At 37.6% G+C, this 16,438-nt stretch overlaps 1 protein-coding gene across 14 annotated transcripts in view; it reads left to right on the top strand.

The window, feature by feature from the left end:
* Nucleotides 1–16,438, top strand: part of LRCH3 (leucine rich repeats and calponin homology domain containing 3) — a 69,975-nt gene that overhangs the window by 19,209 nt on the left and 34,328 nt on the right. For 13 of the 14 annotated variants that reach the window (XM_064457540.1, XM_064457538.1, XM_064457531.1 and 10 more), the window contains exons 2-7: nucleotides 7,699–7,843; nucleotides 9,334–9,460; nucleotides 10,016–10,121; nucleotides 10,292–10,428; nucleotides 11,400–11,509; nucleotides 15,747–15,840. In XM_064457540.1, coding sequence (XP_064313610.1) covers nucleotides 7,699–7,843; nucleotides 9,334–9,460; nucleotides 10,016–10,121; nucleotides 10,292–10,428; nucleotides 11,400–11,509; nucleotides 15,747–15,840 — 719 coding nt within the window. Of the gene's footprint in view, nucleotides 1–452; nucleotides 515–7,698; nucleotides 7,844–9,333; nucleotides 9,461–10,015; nucleotides 10,122–10,291; nucleotides 10,429–11,399; nucleotides 11,510–15,746; nucleotides 15,841–16,438 lie in introns of those variants that run through there. The other variant, XM_064457535.1, reaches the window with a different exon arrangement.

Here is a 16,438-nt window from a genome sequence, read left to right as displayed (position 1 = left end):
CAGTAAGTAATTGTTCCCTGGCTTAGAGTGACTGACTGTGAAGCTAGGTTCTCCATTGAAAAATTAATAAATAATGCTTGACATAAGTTTGAATAATTGGGCTACTGATTTTTCTGCTCTAGGGCCAACTAGAGGAAAAGCAACTGGAGTTGATGGAATATTAAGAGTTCTCAGTTCCTTGCTGGGACTGGAGCTTGTCACTCTTGCCTGTTCTCCAGTAACCACACACAGTAACTGTATAATGGTGTTCTATAGTTTCCTCTAGTTTTTGGTTGGGGTTTTTGTTTGGTTTTTTGTGTTGGGTTTTTTTTTTTACATTTTTAATAAACAAGCAATAACACTCCTTGCAAAGGAAAATTAAATTATTTCTGAGAGGAAATGGCATTGTATTCTAAGTTGTAACTCTGATTAGAATATTTATCCTCTTGCAGTGTTTATGCGGTCTGCTCCTGTGAGAAAATCATGCTTTCATTGGGAATGTGCTTTCTTGTCAGAGAGCATACAGCAGCTGACAGTAAGTGCAGGACTGTAAAATAAGTGTTTGTGTTTAGTCAGTGTTTTTCATGGTGACAGCTGTGAGGTTTTCATTCATGTGTAAAAGAGAAAGCTAAACTACAGCAAATATGCATTAAAATCATGTGGGGAGAAAAATGGAGGGAGAATGGGAGTTGGTGCTTAGAACCTTCTGTTTTCCTCTTTGATCCCAGGTATGACTGGGTTTTCTTATTTAGTATAATTAAAGTTCTTACAGATCTTTGTGCATGGATTTTTCTAGTTTTAACAGAGAATGGTGAATGTTGCAGAGACTAATCTTAGTAAGGGAGTTGTACTTGATTAATTTCTTCATTTTATGTGATGTGTTTTAATGGAGAAGAGTTGAAGGGGCAACTTAATGCTAAAAAAGCCTAGTGTAGTTCAAGTAATTTGGAAGCCAGATTCTGCAAAACTCCCTTGTGTGACTGTTCTTAAAATGCTCCTGAGATAAACAACAAAAAAGCTAGCCAGGTTTCATTCGGTGATCTAGGTATTGAAGGAAAAGGTAAATGCTTTGGCCATAGTTCTTGCTCACTATAATTGCTTCAAGCAAGGATTTGTGAGACTTCTTCAGAGAAGTGAGGGGTTCTCTTGTTTTTTAAATCCTTTGTCAAGAAGCTTTGTTATTTGTATTGAATGTTCCAAAATAAAAGTGTAGCCAGAGGAAGTAGCGTATGTGAAACTTTGATCCACACATCTGAAACTTGACAATGATTTGGCAATGATTTGAAACAGGTTTTACAAAGGACAGTGTTAGACAGCTTTGTTTAAAAGCATGCTACAAACCTTGTCTTTAAAGGCAGGAAATCTAGAGGGCCAATTTCAGCGTGAAGTGTAATCTTTCAATTTGTTTTGCATGTTAGGCAGTGTATTCTCAGGTTGGTGAAGTAGGCTTTGGTGGTAAGCACCTCTGCATTCCAGGCATAGCACGGCCAGGCTGACATTCAGAAGAAACCACTAACCTTTGCGTTGTTTTCTGTGACTGCAGAAGTCGGAGCCTGTTCATGTTGGAGATTAAAACATGTTTCAGTGCTGCTAGTACTGCTACTGAGTAGGAATGTGACAGTACATATCAAGAATGGATCTGCTGATAATTGAAATGTGAGAAGTGTATCAAGGACGGATCGCATGTCTGAATCTAATTTTCCTTCATGAGATACTGGAAATTGAGGGTAGAAATTTGGGGTTGTATTTCATTACAGGGCTACAGAAATAATGTAGGCGAAAACAGTCTTCATTATGCCTGTTAACTCAGGTATTCCAGCTTGGGCGGTGGTGCTATCGTGTCAGCAGTGTGCATTAACCTAGGTAAAACAAAGGAGGAACAGCATCATTTTGATTCAGTAAATACTACTTTCCTTCACCTTAACTTAATAGGTTTACAAGAGGTGTATCTCAGATACATGGGAGAATAGTTGGGAAAAGTTCAGGTTTGACAGGACTGGTAAGTAGAAGGTGAGTCACGAGATGACATTTCTGAGGTTTGTTTTAAATTAGTGTATGACAAAAGCGGTAGTGTTATATCATAGCAGGCAGGAAGAGGTAAAATCACCCCTCCTGTGTCAATAAATCCTCCAGGTGTGAACTGAAGCTCTAAGGATGCCAGCACTTTCAGTGCTTAGAAAGGAAAACATTCCCAGGTGCTGAGTACAGCAACCAACAGCATCAAAATTATATCACAGAGGTATTATTTTATGATGGTTTTTAGTTTTCTTGTGCAAGAAGAGTCAGTACTATAATACCAGTAGCTCCTCTGCTTCAGCTGTGCGTTCATTTTATTAGTTTTCTTTTAGTAGCTTTATGAGAATGTTTCCTAAAATTCAGCAGCATCATAAGCACTGCTCTTTTCAGATTTTCATTTCAAGTTCTGAAATGCTTTGGGGGTGAAACAAATCAATTCATAAAACCAGGATCAATATACATTTATTTGTTTGGCTAATAGAACGAATGACACACAAAAAAGTGGAGTTAATGTTTATATGACAATGTGCTTCAATTGCATTTGGAAATGTGAATAATTGTTCTAATAGAGTTGATTCTAAATGTCATAATTGAGCAATCAAATGGCATCACGTTCCTCAAAAGATCTGTTTAGTGATGTTATATGAAAGATGCCTGTAACCTAAGCAGTTAATTTCCAGGGAGCAGCCTGAATCTTCCAGAGCAGTAGTTGTAAATTAGTTGTTTAGGTAGCTGCTTTCCATATCTGCAAGATTGCATCAGCTACTTCAAGGATATTCTTCAGTGCTCTGAGAAGCTGGTGATTGCGGTTTTGTTGTTATCATTGTGAAACTGTGGAGTTCGCTTCTGGTCTTGAAGTTGTGTATGTGGGAAGAAAAGAAGTCCGTTTACACAGTTCCAGATTTTGAACGTATTTAGTCTTGAACAGCTGTACTTTGTCCTCTTACAGCAAGCAGTTCATGCAGCCTCTTTCCTTTTGTCGCTGTACTGCCTGTCGGCCTCCTGGTCGTTGATTGGCCTATCTAATTAGTCATATGAAAATACATTTTTGTCTGTGAACTGCGAGCTAATATATTTTAGATTTGTCTCATATAAAAAGGAAAACTGAGTTTGCTTTTAAGTTACAATGGATGCTTCATGGTTTTAGGGAAAACAGAACATTTTCTTGCCCTTCAAATGAAGTCATCTTAGTTGAGGGCAGCATGTAGCAGCCAGTGTCACCATCAGGATTCAGATGAATTCACAGATACCAGTATTGTTGCATCACTGCAGCACATTCATGGCTGATGTCACACAGCTGCAACTGGGTTGTTACAGAAGGCATGATACATCATGGGTGGGAGCCCACAGTTTACAGATGCTGACATAGTGTCACAATCTATCTTACATTAGTGTTGTGCCAGCGGGTATGATGGTGGTCGCTGACTTTCGGTTTTGAACAGATGGCCAAAAATCGAGGCTTTGCTGGCTTACATTTAAAAAAAAAAAGTAAATGTGTGTGGGAGACACATGCGGATCTTGGTGACAAAAAGCAGGTTTTTATCAACTAAATTTTGTAGCACAGTCTGGGTCTAGAACTGGCTCTCACTGGCTCGTAGTTAATTGGAATGAGAGCTGAAGCTGTATTCCCATAGCAACAGGATTAGTGGACTGATCACATTAGCATCTCATGATGAGTTGGAATTCACCACCGCCCAGCTAGTTTGAGTGCCAGCAACAAGTTGAGCTGCAGCTCCCTCTCTTTATAGTGTCTGTAGTGGGTTAAAGTACCCAGTACCTTAAACAGTGCATCTTTATGCATCAGTCATTTTCCTTTGGAGACAAAATTTGTGTTACAGCTTAAGTTAAAGATGTGTGAACACAGCCCTGCTAATGTTTGACTTTAGAAGAACATTCTTGTTTGAGCAGGAAAAGTTTACATTTAATGCCAAATGATGCAATTTTAAACGTAGTGTATTCTCTAGTTGTATTTAATATTGGATTTGCTGGCTTTCTGAACAGAATCCCAATTAAGATGGAGAAGGTCAGCGATCTGACTCCGCTCTGAGATTTCATTTTGTATGTGTACTGTTGGCTTTTTTTTTATCTTTCACAAAGAGCTTAGTTCCAAAGAACACTTTCCCTTTGCCAAAATTCCACATGATCTTGCCTTCAAGGAAACGCATCCATTTTTAGCAGGCTAGAAAAACTTTTTTTAAAGCAGATTTCTGTTAACAGTAGTTTTAACCCATGAAATGTGAACACAAACAAGTCAATCTTAGCTCAAGTTATAATAGCCATATTTCACTCATATGCTTATTCATGGTGAAATTCAGCATTTGTGCTTCTACGGGGGAATAAGTCATTTGCTCTTTGCGTTTTATGGTATGTCAGGCAGCAAGGGAGTGCATATACATAGTAAAGCAAATAATCTGCATCATGATCATTAGTCATTGGTCAATTTGACATTTATCAATGGCCTCTTAATTCATAATACAATATTTGTAAAAAAAACAAACCCAAAACAAACAAACAAAAAACCCCCAAAACCAAACCTCACAGCAACATTCTGTCATTTTTTCTGAGAAATGGAGAGAAAACTGCACAAATTTTAGTTTGCACAGTAATTTGTGCTATAACACTTTTTTATTTTCTGGTTGTTAAACAGTTATTTTATGGATATAGTAGAATAAAACAAGTCTTAATTGACAGATATTTTTGATAAAATACTTTCCGTTTTGTTCCTTTACCTCACTCATACTTTTTCCTATGGAAAAGCACCAGCTACTGCTGTACTGCAGAGTAGCATATATATAAACATATAAACAAACACTGGAGTGCTTTTTCTTCTCTTCTAGTTTTGCTAGAGCTGTTCCTTTCGTTCAAATATTTTCAGGAGGAAGGTGGGGAAGAGGATGGAGTTGTTGATCTGTTTACAATGACTATCACTCTAAATCTATTGCAGCTGTACAACTTGGAGGAGGAGAAGGTTGGAGTTTACTGTCATTTTCTCTAAAACATTGATGAGAATTAAATTATGGAAGTAATGCAGAAGAATCCCTAGGACAGACTGATTTATTATGGGAAATGGCTTGTGCAAAGCAAGTGTCATACATTCCCTTGAAAGTGTATGTTGTCCCTCTGCAGGGTATACACAGATACTTTGACTCCTTTACTATCTACAGAATCTTAAGCAGCTTCTGATCAGTCCGATTCATTTGCTCTCCCTACTTAGGTTGGTGTTCAGCAAGTGCTTTAAATCAGCAAAAGTGATCCCTGCCACCGGAACAAGGGACTGCTGCCTGCACCATTATTTTTCCATGGTGCTGACATAGGGTTTATGGGGCTGTGTGGTGAAGTGATTAAAAGACTGATGTGTTTAATTCTGATTGGAGATTCACACAAACTTTGACAATACAAAGGGCCTGGGATGAACAACAGAGGTAAAAAAAATTTTGGCAGTAGCAGGAAGCAGGATCCATCACTGTGGTCTTTCTTTGCATTTGATGCATTTGTCTGATGTTTATCTGGATTAGCATACGGCAAGATTAGATGTTTATGGAAGCTGTCTTTAGCAATCTCTAAGTGCAGGTTTTTCTTCACTCCTAGAAGAAAAGAAAAAAGGGGGGGAAGGTTGTCTCTTCCACAGAAAATAGAAAAGGGGGGCAAAGATCTCAAACGGTTTCCTTTGTAAGGCAGTTACCCAATCCTAGATTTGCAATGCAGATTTAATGCTAATGACTTCTATTACTTTGTAGTTTTAGCTCCCACTATTAGAGCTGGTCAGAAACATTAATTTAAAAGTGCTGGTTTTTCAAAATCAAATTTGGACAAGTTTAAGCTGAGATGATATCTGAGGATGGCACAAGCTGGAAAGAAGCACTTAGTGTAATTTTTAAAAAATTATGATTATTATTATTATTAAATACTCGTAGCTGAACAGACAAGGAGTTTTTGTTCCCTGTTACCTTTTTGTATTGTTGGATTAGAAGTTTCCATGATTTTCATGTTTTCTTATCTGTGTGCACCCTGCAACATCTGAACTTTATATCCATCATAGCCTCTGCTATAGTTGGCTTCAGTCATACCTGTAGGTTCGATAATGCAGTTCCTTCCCACTTGTACATTAAAGTACATCTGTAGGTTTTTCTCTACAAAGTTTTTTATGGTGATTCTTTCTAGTGAGATTTTTAATTACTGGTTATCTATCAGTAGTAGCTCATGGCTTGTTCTAAGCATTGAGGTAGACCTAGAGTCAGTTCCAGCTGCACTTGGAGTGACTTCTTTTCCTTGGGCACCTGAGAAGGACTTTTTTACTCTGGAAAAGCTTCCTTTTAAAAAAAAAATCATGTCAAGAACCACAAGACCTATCTGCATTGACAGTCTTTAAAAAGTAATCTCAATTGGACAGTTCCTTCATGGAATAATGATACAGAAATTGTGTCAGTTTATGGAATACGTTGTGGGGTGGGAGCTTTTATCGTCTTATGCCGATGAGGAGAAATTGAAATTCAAAACAAATAAAATAGCAATTAAATTTTTATTTCTTTTTTTTATTATTATTTCAATCATTCGTGACACCGATTCAGGTTAGATGGGTTTTTACAATGAATGTCTGCCCTCCCTTAAAAATGTAAAGGAGAAGTGTCAGTTTATTAAACAGGCAGTATCTAAGTAGGAACTCCCTGCCGACGCAAGGTGCTCTTGATGTGAGCATAACTCCTGTCAGAATTAAGAGCTGGGTGTGTTAGGAAGCAGGAGCTATTAGTGTGCATTTGTGAGAACTGTCCTTTGGCATTTATAAGCAAGAGCTTTCCTTGACCTTTAAAGAAAAAAGAACCCTTTGCAACTACATTATTTATCACAATGCAGCTGTTTACTCTTGAAGGAGAATAATACTGATGGCTATTTTATACGTATAGACTTGTAATTGGAACTGGCTAAGGAAAAATGTTCAGATACAAACATTTGGTAGCAGTTTTGGTTAGATTTTTCTCTCTTGCCAAGCGAGGCATGTATGATCACAAAGAAACAGAAAACCTTACTGCTCACAGCAAGCAGAGCATTTCTCTGCATTTGGGAAGGCCCTTTCTTGAAAATCCTTCCATTGCCTGGTTGAGAGTACAGGCTTGAACCGGCATCTCCCTGAAGGAGGGAATGCTTTGGCTAGTCTATAAAAGGTTTGTCTGAGGTGTGTGCCTCATGTTTCCCCTGTTGGAACTGGTAACTACAAATATGAGTGTATCTATATAAAGTATATATCTTAGACCAGAGTTTGAAGCTGAGATTTCCATGTAACAGAGTGCCCCAGGAGGGGGCAGGGAGAAAACTACTTCATGATTCTGGTCATTACAGCACTGCCTACCCAATACCAACTCCATAATCTAAATATGGTCCTGAAACAGAGATTTGAAGCTGGGCTTTCAGCACTTTAAACTAGCTTCCTCTAAGCATAAGGCAGTTTGGGGTGTGCAAGCATGGCTATGAAAGGAATGTTGCATCTGGCTTTCTCTCATTGTGGCTGTAAGATTTTAAAAGATGTTGGTTTATTTTGTATGTGAAGTGAGAGGCACTTCATAATCTTGGAAGTTTTGCAGGCAGGACAGTGAAAACTGATTCCTGTCCAACTTCTCCCACTGTGTGATGCTGAATATACCGTCAATACTTGTTCTCGTGATATTTTAAGATAGCTTTACTGAATGTTTCTTTTTTCCCTCCCTTCAGATTTGTCACGGAACAGACTGTCAGAACTTCCAGCAGAAGCATGTCACTTTGTCTCCCTTGAGAGTCTTAATTTGTACCAGAACTGCATTCGATATATCCCAGAGGCTGTTTTGAATTTACAGTCTTTAACATTTCTAAATATCAGGTAACGATTGTCTTAGAAATTTTGCTTCAGCATCAGTAGTCTTGGTTTATAAATTTTGATGTATCCATAAGTAACGCTAACATGGTGTGTAATCATTGTGTTGTTATATTGTATGTCATTGAATCAAAGCAACCTGAACCAGTCTTTCCTACTTGGGTGGATCTGGGAACGTGAGGATTAAGCAGCAGCTTGTAGAAGTAGAGTATGAAGAAGAAAGCTAATTCCAACTTAAAGGACTCACAAAATAAATTCCAGTAGTTTTCATGTGAAATACAGGCATGCAGACTGAAAAAAGAAGATGGAGCTTTTGGATAGTCTTTACAATTCAGCTCTTGGCTGCTGTATAAGGCTTATGCAATTTCCCTTTACCTTCACTCTACTTTTAAAGATCTTCCTCAAGCATTAATGCTTCTCTGCCAGCATTAAAAGCTAATTACTGCAGCTTAGCCTGTTGATGAAATTCAAGTGTGTACAGCATTCTCCATTTGTAGAAGGCCTTTTAAGAGGTGTGGAAAGTTCCTTGTCATAAATTGGCAAGGACACTGATCAAGAAAAACTTCAGGCTATTTCCTTCTGCCGTTATACTTCTGCCAGTTTAGTATGCTTATGTTTCTTTATTTTCTTTTTTTTTATTGATGGTAAGAATTGTTGGAATAGGATATGAATCAGGTATGGGTTTCCTATTGCTATGATCTCTAGTAGGTGCAGTCCAATTATTATCCTTTTAAAAGCTGCTGTTGGTTCACTGACTGCTCAGAAGTTTTTGTTTGGGGTTTTTTTTTTTTTTTTGCTTTAATAATAAGGAAGTCTGAGTTTCAAGCATGAAATAATACAGCAGCATATCTTGGTAAATATCAACACCTGATCAAAGCCTTAGTTAAGACCCTAGTAACTTTCTAATCATCTAGTCACTGTTCCTTGCTATGTTTTATTTTTAAAGGGAATCATTCTCTTTTTACAATCCATTCTCATTCTGTCTGAGGTTATGGTCCAGTCGTATGACCTCATATTTGCCTTAATAATAGTTTATTATGAAATGTCCAGGACTGTATTTTGGAATAATGAAATCTATCATACCAAAAGTCTTGATCCACATGATTTTCTGAATATTTAAAGTATATTTCTACTTGAGTAAATAATTACTTTCTCTGTGGCGTTTTGTATGTGCTGACCTGCAATACTACATATCAGAAAGGCTTTTGCACTCTGTTCAAACATATTCATTTGTGACAGGATGGCCAGTTGTCAGAAGCACCTGAAAGGGCACAAAAATATCATATTCCCCAGCACTGAGTTAGAAAGCATCTGATCAGGCTTGGTACTTGATATTCAGAGTTTGTTCACACATAACTAGTTAAACCAAGTAATGAAGAAAGACTGAGTTTATAATCTAAATGGAGTGTGGGTTTTGTATGTCTTTCATTGCATTAAGAGGTGAGGTGATTTCTCACTAGAGTTCTGATGATTTTGTTTTCTTTCTGTCCAAAAAGTCGAAACCAGCTCTCAACATTGCCCGTACACCTCTGTAGTCTACCGCTAAAGGTTTTGATAGCAAGTAATAATAAGTTGGTTTCAATACCTGAAGAAATTGGACAGCTCAGGCAGCTGACAGAGCTTGTGAGTATACAGTTGTTGTTTTTTTTAACTATTACTGTTCAGTCTTTAATTTTTAATTGATGTGTCTAATAGGTTCGGAGGTGCTTCAGAAGAAATAACAATTTCTTTAAACTGATCAGAATAATGCAGTAATTAGGATGCTATCTGAGCATGTGCAAGTTCGAAATCCCATTTCTCAGACTTCCCTGTTTTTGAAAGGAAGGCTGGATGGAGTTAGAGCTGTTATGCATTTGTTTCTGGCAAAAAGCTTTTATATAGCAAGCTGCACTGTCTCAAATAATATGGAATAACTTGAACAAGATAACGTGAAATAAACTTCTACATCTGAATTCTTAATCTTTTAAAGCTTTTATTTCCCCATATATTTAAAATGAGAATAATGCTTCACATCAGCATCAAGATCTAATGAATATAAGCATCTAAGGTGTTATGTAAATAGTTGTCTTTTTCTTTCAGTCCCTAAATAAAACACTACCTATGGTTACTAACAGAGGCTTACCAGTCAGTGGTGGCAATGTCAAAACTGCTAACTCATTCTTTACTCTTGCTTTGTAGGATGTGAGCTGTAATGAAATACAGGCAATACCTCCACAGATTGGCAATCTGGAATCCTTGCGGGACCTAAACGTCAGAAGAAATAATTTGGTGCATTTACCTGAAGGTGAGATAAAGGCTGTCAGTTGTAACAGCAGAAGCTTCAAGCACTTCTTTATTTTCAATGCCTTTTTCTTCCCCTGAGAGCTAGAAGCAGTGTACTTAATTATTTTGTAAAACATATTTTTATAATCTTGCTTTTAAATCTGCTGAATTATGTTTATTTTCTATCTTCAGAGCTTGCTGAGTTGCCTTTGATTCGATTAGATTTCTCCTGCAATAAAATAACAACAATACCAGTTTGTTATAGGAACCTCAGACATCTGCAGACCATCATGTTAGAGAACAACCCTCTCCAGTCACCCCCTGCACAGGTAATCTGCAGCTAGGAATTCAGATGAGTAGTTCAACTAAAAAGGACAGAATGAAGTAAAAAGCTGAAGGGTTCTATTACAAGCTTTATTTAAGGAAGAAGAGGACTTTAAATAAATTGTATTGTCTAAAAGTGCTGAATACGCAGCACAGCTAGAAAAATCCCTTTTTCTTTTCTTACTTTACTTACTAGTAGTCACGCTTATGGGATATTACTAAGAATTCCACTATTAGCATTGTACTAATGCTCACTGAACATTTCTGCTTTCAGTGTAGGAGAGAGCAAGCTCTCTTAGGCAAGACTGATTTTGTAACTCTCAAAAGTCAAAATTTTGACTGAGGCCTCATTGCCCCTGTGTGCAGGTTCACTTTGCAGCAGAGTGCTCAAACTGGCCTGTGAGCTAGAAACTGCAATATGGTTAGTGACTAATTTAATTTTTAATGTGGGGCCATAAGCCCTTGAGTATTACAGGTTTTACTGTGAGCTGCTGCTTCTGAGGCAAGAGTGGCACTTGCTGAACCTGTAGTTTCAATAGGGTTTTGCTTCCCTTTGAAAGCAAAGACAGCTGTTACTGGCTCCATTCACTTTAAATTTGAGCTTGCTTTGGCAGCCTGCCGCTGCCATTCAAAGTTGGGCATGGGTGGGATGCATCTGTTCTCATGCCAAGGGTATAAATTCTACTACTTGTAAATGCTTATGTCTTGTTTGCATGATGAAAACTCAGCATCCAGCTGACAAAGTTGCATGCAGACCAGATGTACTTGGATGACAGCTTCCATTCGTCTATCATGGGCATCCTGTCATGCTCCACTACAGCTGTTTTTCTAAAATGCAGTGAGATTAGAAGAAAAGATGCATTAGTTGACATAAATGTGCTCATTTATTACTCTCAACGACAGGTTAAATGTCTGTAGAGTACTTTGAAAATGTATTCTCAAATTATACTTATGTAATCTTTAATTTTTTTTTAAGATATGTATAAAAGGAAAAATTCACATATTTAAATACCTGAACATAGAAGCATGCAAGATAGCTCCAGAGTTGCCTGATTATGATAGGAGACCCATGGGATTTGGATCTTGGTAAGTTTGGCACAATCCAAATTCCTAGTTCTGATGACATTCAGGAAAATTTTGTCAGTCATCTGAGGTTTTTTTTAAAAAATTAGATCCAAGGATTATTCTTTGGTAAGTGCATTGATGGAGGCGGTTTTGAAGAATGTCATTTGTGTTATCTCATGGTGCATTCTAACAGGGTACCACTATACCACTATATAAGTAGTGAGGAGCAGCTCAGAAGAACACCTGGGCAATATCGTATGAAAGGCAGTGTTAGAGTTGATGTACAGTAAGAAGTCTTGGTATCTTCATAGTACAGGGGGTATGCTCTCATGTTGTTAACATGTGTGTTCAGCTTATAAGATCTTAATATTTTCCATACTTACTTAAGTACATACCTGCTGTGATTTTTAACCTTTTGTGCAGAATTTTATAACTGCTGCGCTCAAACCGCAGGTGTAAATGCTGATCTCCACCCCATTAGTAAACTGTTATCCTTGGCAAGCTTTCACTTGGCACTATTGCTTAGCAGTGTAACACAAATATTGGAACAGTCAGCCATATCAGCTGCTAAATTAAGATGCCTAGAGAAAAGCAGGAGTTAAGATCTATTTCTGTTACCTGATACAGAGGGAAGGGCGTCAGTGAAGTATGACACTAAATATAAATAAAAATTACCTCAGTCATCTTGGAAGGTGTCAATAAGGTGTGGAGGAATAAGTTGCGACAGGATGTACCGCTGTCTTTGCAGCAATAAAACGCAAATCAGAGGGCCTCACAATAAATCATCATGAGTCAGATTTGTGAAGAAGAATTTGCATGAGGGACTGACAGAGTGATTCCTCATTGGCACCGAATGTCTTAAATTGTATTTCTAGATGATGTCAGCTTACGAGTATTTTACGAGTGTTACTCAGTTTCCTAGAGTATAAGCTCTTGCGGAAGGTTTCTGCGTAATACTGGGGATACTGTCCTGTTACCAAAAAGGATCTAAATGATAAACTGTCATGATCTGTTTAGCATAGTTTGTTTATTTTTTTAAGAGAAATTCCAATAAAATAAGTGGGCTGTGTGTTTAGTGATTTATTGTTGGCTGTAGTTATATATTACTATGGAAGTTTTCATTAATTGCCTTTGTGAGATAAGAACAATGTATTTTAAACATAGGTTGGAATTACAAATGTAAAAACAAGTGCAGAACTGATTGAGGATGCTTTCTCTAGAGTTGCTTCCAGATTCAGTCATATGAAATGAGCTTCAGCTGGCTTTCCTTCAGCTGTATTTCCATCCCAAAGAGGAGATAAGTGTTGGTGGTAGAATGAGTTGTTGTTACCATGCTGTTTGGGGTATTTAGTATTGCAGGTGTACCTATCTGTCTTCATGTACCTATGGAAGAACTGTCCATGGACTGGAGTACACGTTAGGAGGAAATGGTAGAATGATCCCGTGGAAGAGAGGATCCCAAATTATTATATTCTTCTGGAACTTTGGATGAGAGAAATAAAAGCATTCAACTACAATATAGTTAGTATTTCCAGGGAAGTCACAAGAGCTTTATGTCTGTTATTTTCAAAGGTGACTGACAGAAATAAGATATCAGTCAGTACCCCTAGACTTTGTTGCTGTTTTATCTGATAAGCTAAGTGAGATACCATGGAGGTTAAGAATCCGAAACAGAGTGGTAGAGATTCTTAAAGTTTAAAGAAGCTTGAGTCGTGCTGTCAGTTCACTCTTGATTAAAATTTTTTTTTAATAACGAAGTGGTTAATATTGCTAATAAAACAAGATACTCTGAAATGTTATGGCAGAAAGTGTGGTTTGGAGGTTCTAGTGCAACTAATTATTTGTTTTAGCCTTGTCTCATTATATCACAATGGCTTACCAAAGTGAGATCTTGTATGCTACAGTCCTTTTCTAAGCAGAAGCTCTGTGAAATTTATCTTGCAGCAAGGTTTGATCTCCTGCCGCCCATCTTTGGTTCACCACACTGAAGTTCAGAGCACCTCAGGTTGGTGCTGGAGGGAATGTGATTGAGAGGAGGCAGAACTGTTGTAACTGTGTAACAGTTCCTTTGGCACTGAGGCAGACTGTTATGGTCTGGAGTTAGAAGGTTTAACTCATACATAAACCAGTGTAGTGGATATTCTGGGACTTGGACAACTGCTCTTTCTTACAGGACTTTAAAATATGTGTTTCATTGTGGCTTTGGAGCTGTGTTTTAGTCTTTGAAACGCTGTCAAGTCTTTCCTTTGGCTGTTGATCTTACCAGGCATTTAGCTTTGATTTCAAGCTTCCTGGGTAAGTTGTAGTTGCCCCAAGATGCTTTGATCTGTTTAAATGCTCAATAGTTGTTCTGTGTAGCTTGTTGGTCAGGGAGGAATTAAAATCTTACTTCTCAACTGATTTCAGGATGGCTGCTGTATGATTGTAATTGTGTAAACCATGCAGCATTGAATAGTTGGTTTAGATGCGAGAGTCAGAGAGGAGGTGTAGAAAGCAGCTTTCATGTTAAAAAGGAGAAGAGTCTCCTGGGAATGGTGATTATGAATTTTTGAGTTACCAGATAACCTTAGTGGTTTCAAAAGCTATAATTGAAAAGGAAGGCTAAAAGAGGAAAATTTGTATCTTAATACTTCTCTATTTTAGCCAAATACTGATTTTTATATTCTTCAATTCGGAATAATTGTTCAACTTAGAACAGGGTTCTGAGGAGATTCTGAAAATACTGGTGCATTTAAAATGGAATTATGCTGCAGATGGATTTTTCTTTTCTTTGACCGGTGTTTTAAATCCAGTATTTAAGTACTGTGAACTGTTAGCATAAGTATGGTTCCGTTGTCAGTGATTCAAGTTAATAGTTCTTTAACAGCACTGGGCAATTTCATGGTCTTTCTTTTTTATTCCCCACCCAAAAGAAGGGAGCTTGTTTTTTCCTTTCCCCTTATTTCTTGCTAGGGGTTTATTATGCAGATGATCTTTCTGTTTAAATATGGGGGCCATAAAGGTGGAACTCTTGAGTTAATCAAAGTTCCACACAGGCAGAAGAGCTTGTCTTTTAGCGTACATTTGCAGAATCTAGATCTGCATAGAAGCAGATGTATAGCCTAGCGTTTCTCATCTGTAGCCCTCCATCCCTCCTCCTAGTTTTTTGCTATTCTGTGTCTCTCAGAAAATTAAAATACCTCAGTGTAGTAGTCTGTCATTGTTCTACAAAGTCCCATGCGCGCACAGTGTGCTGCATAAATAATAATAGTAATTTGAAAATAAGTATTTCCTGAAAGAGGGATTTTAGGGGGAGCAACAACTTGAGAGCAATACCAGTGAGAAAATGACCTGCAATTTAGTTATGATGGGGTGAAGCCATTAGCCTCCTGAAATTCGTTCGTTCTTGTGTATTATGTAGTAATTACTGCTTCACTTCTCCCTGGGGCATCAAGTGCCAGTAGGACAGTTGAGCCATTGTGAAATGCCATCTGCAGTGGATCAGACAAGTCCCATTGTCTCTTTTACTGTAGCTATCTGCAGCAGTTGCCAGACTTGACATCTGTGATGGCTGTACTGCTGAATTACGTAGTTTCTGAGCCCAGAAATTTAGAGAACTGTATGGCTGTTTGGTTATATGTATTGTAACACTAGGCACATGTCTAATGCTTTTGTCTAGACATGTCACTGACAAAGTTAGGCTTTGTAGATGTAGATTTCTATATTTATTATATTATGAAGTATTTGAAATGTTGTCCAGCTTACTGCACAGTTTCTTAGGTAATTATGATACAGGAGATAGTTATGTAATATATTCTGCTTACTTTTGTGTAGAAATATATTTTGATACACCTGTAGTTTTAGTAATTTTGCATGGGTTTAGGCTTACGTATGAAAAAGTTTGTGAGATAGTGTTTTTCAACCAAAACATATGAGCAGCAGAAAATGAAAGTTTGATTTGTTAAACAGTGAAATAAGAGATCACTTTGCAGTTTTCTTAATTTCTCTGTGGGAAATGTTTGAAGTATGGATATATACTTCGGATCAGATTAGCTCCTAACATGCTAAGCAGTGGCAGGTGGACAGCTGACTGACAAGTATGTTTGTAGCTGTAAGCATGTGCTTCATGTCTTATGTGGCAAATGCAGTATGATGCTTTCTGATGTGCTGAGCTTGTGACCACACTGTGCTTGGTAGCTTATTCTGCTTTTGTTCTGTAATAGCTGAGCAGCTTTTGGTGGTGTTTGTGTTATAGTAACTAAAACTGTGTGTTTGACAGCCATGAGGAACTCTATTCCGGCCGGCCATATGGAGCGCTTGATTCTGGCTTCAATAGTGTGGACAGCGGAGACAAAAGATGGTCAGGGAATGAAGTAAGTGTTGCAGCTTTATTTTTGTTGAGTGCAGTGTTGTACAGGAAAGCAAAGTAATAAGTATACATCTGGAAGCATATTCAGTAGGTAACACGTATATGCTAGTGTGCAGGTTGCCTTGAGCTAAAATTATTTGTTGTTTTGTTGGAGAAAAAGCATAATTTTGTATGGGATGGGGATGAAGTTGGAAATAATAAGAGAAATGTATAAAACAGTTCATGACAGATGAATTTACTGTAGCATAAAATATGAGAAAAGGGGGGTCTCCATTGTAAAAAAAAAAAGCTTATAACTGTACCATATTACAATGTTGAGTTGACTACAATTAACTCATGAGTAATTGTTTCAATAAAATAAATCTGAACATGAAAACTAAGCTTCAAAAATGAAATGGAAATTTCAGCTTCTTTCTTTGCAGCTTGTTTCAAATGTTAAAAATAAAATTTGTTTGCCATTTAGAAGCAAGAAAATGGGATCTCTTAGCAAGGAGACTGTCAGTTATTCTTCCCAGGAGGAAGCTGCCTTTTCTTCTTGGGTCAACTAAAAGAGGCAGTAGCTAAGACCTAAAGTGTTTCAGTGAGCTATACTCTGTACACTT

The sequence above is a fragment of the Phalacrocorax carbo genome, chromosome 7 (genome assembly GCF_963921805.1).
Source record: "Phalacrocorax carbo chromosome 7, bPhaCar2.1, whole genome shotgun sequence".
Lineage (NCBI taxonomy): Eukaryota > Metazoa > Chordata > Aves > Suliformes > Phalacrocoracidae > Phalacrocorax > Phalacrocorax carbo.
The sequence above is the reverse complement of the archived record's forward strand: the minus strand, read 5'-3'. Positions and strand labels throughout refer to the sequence as shown.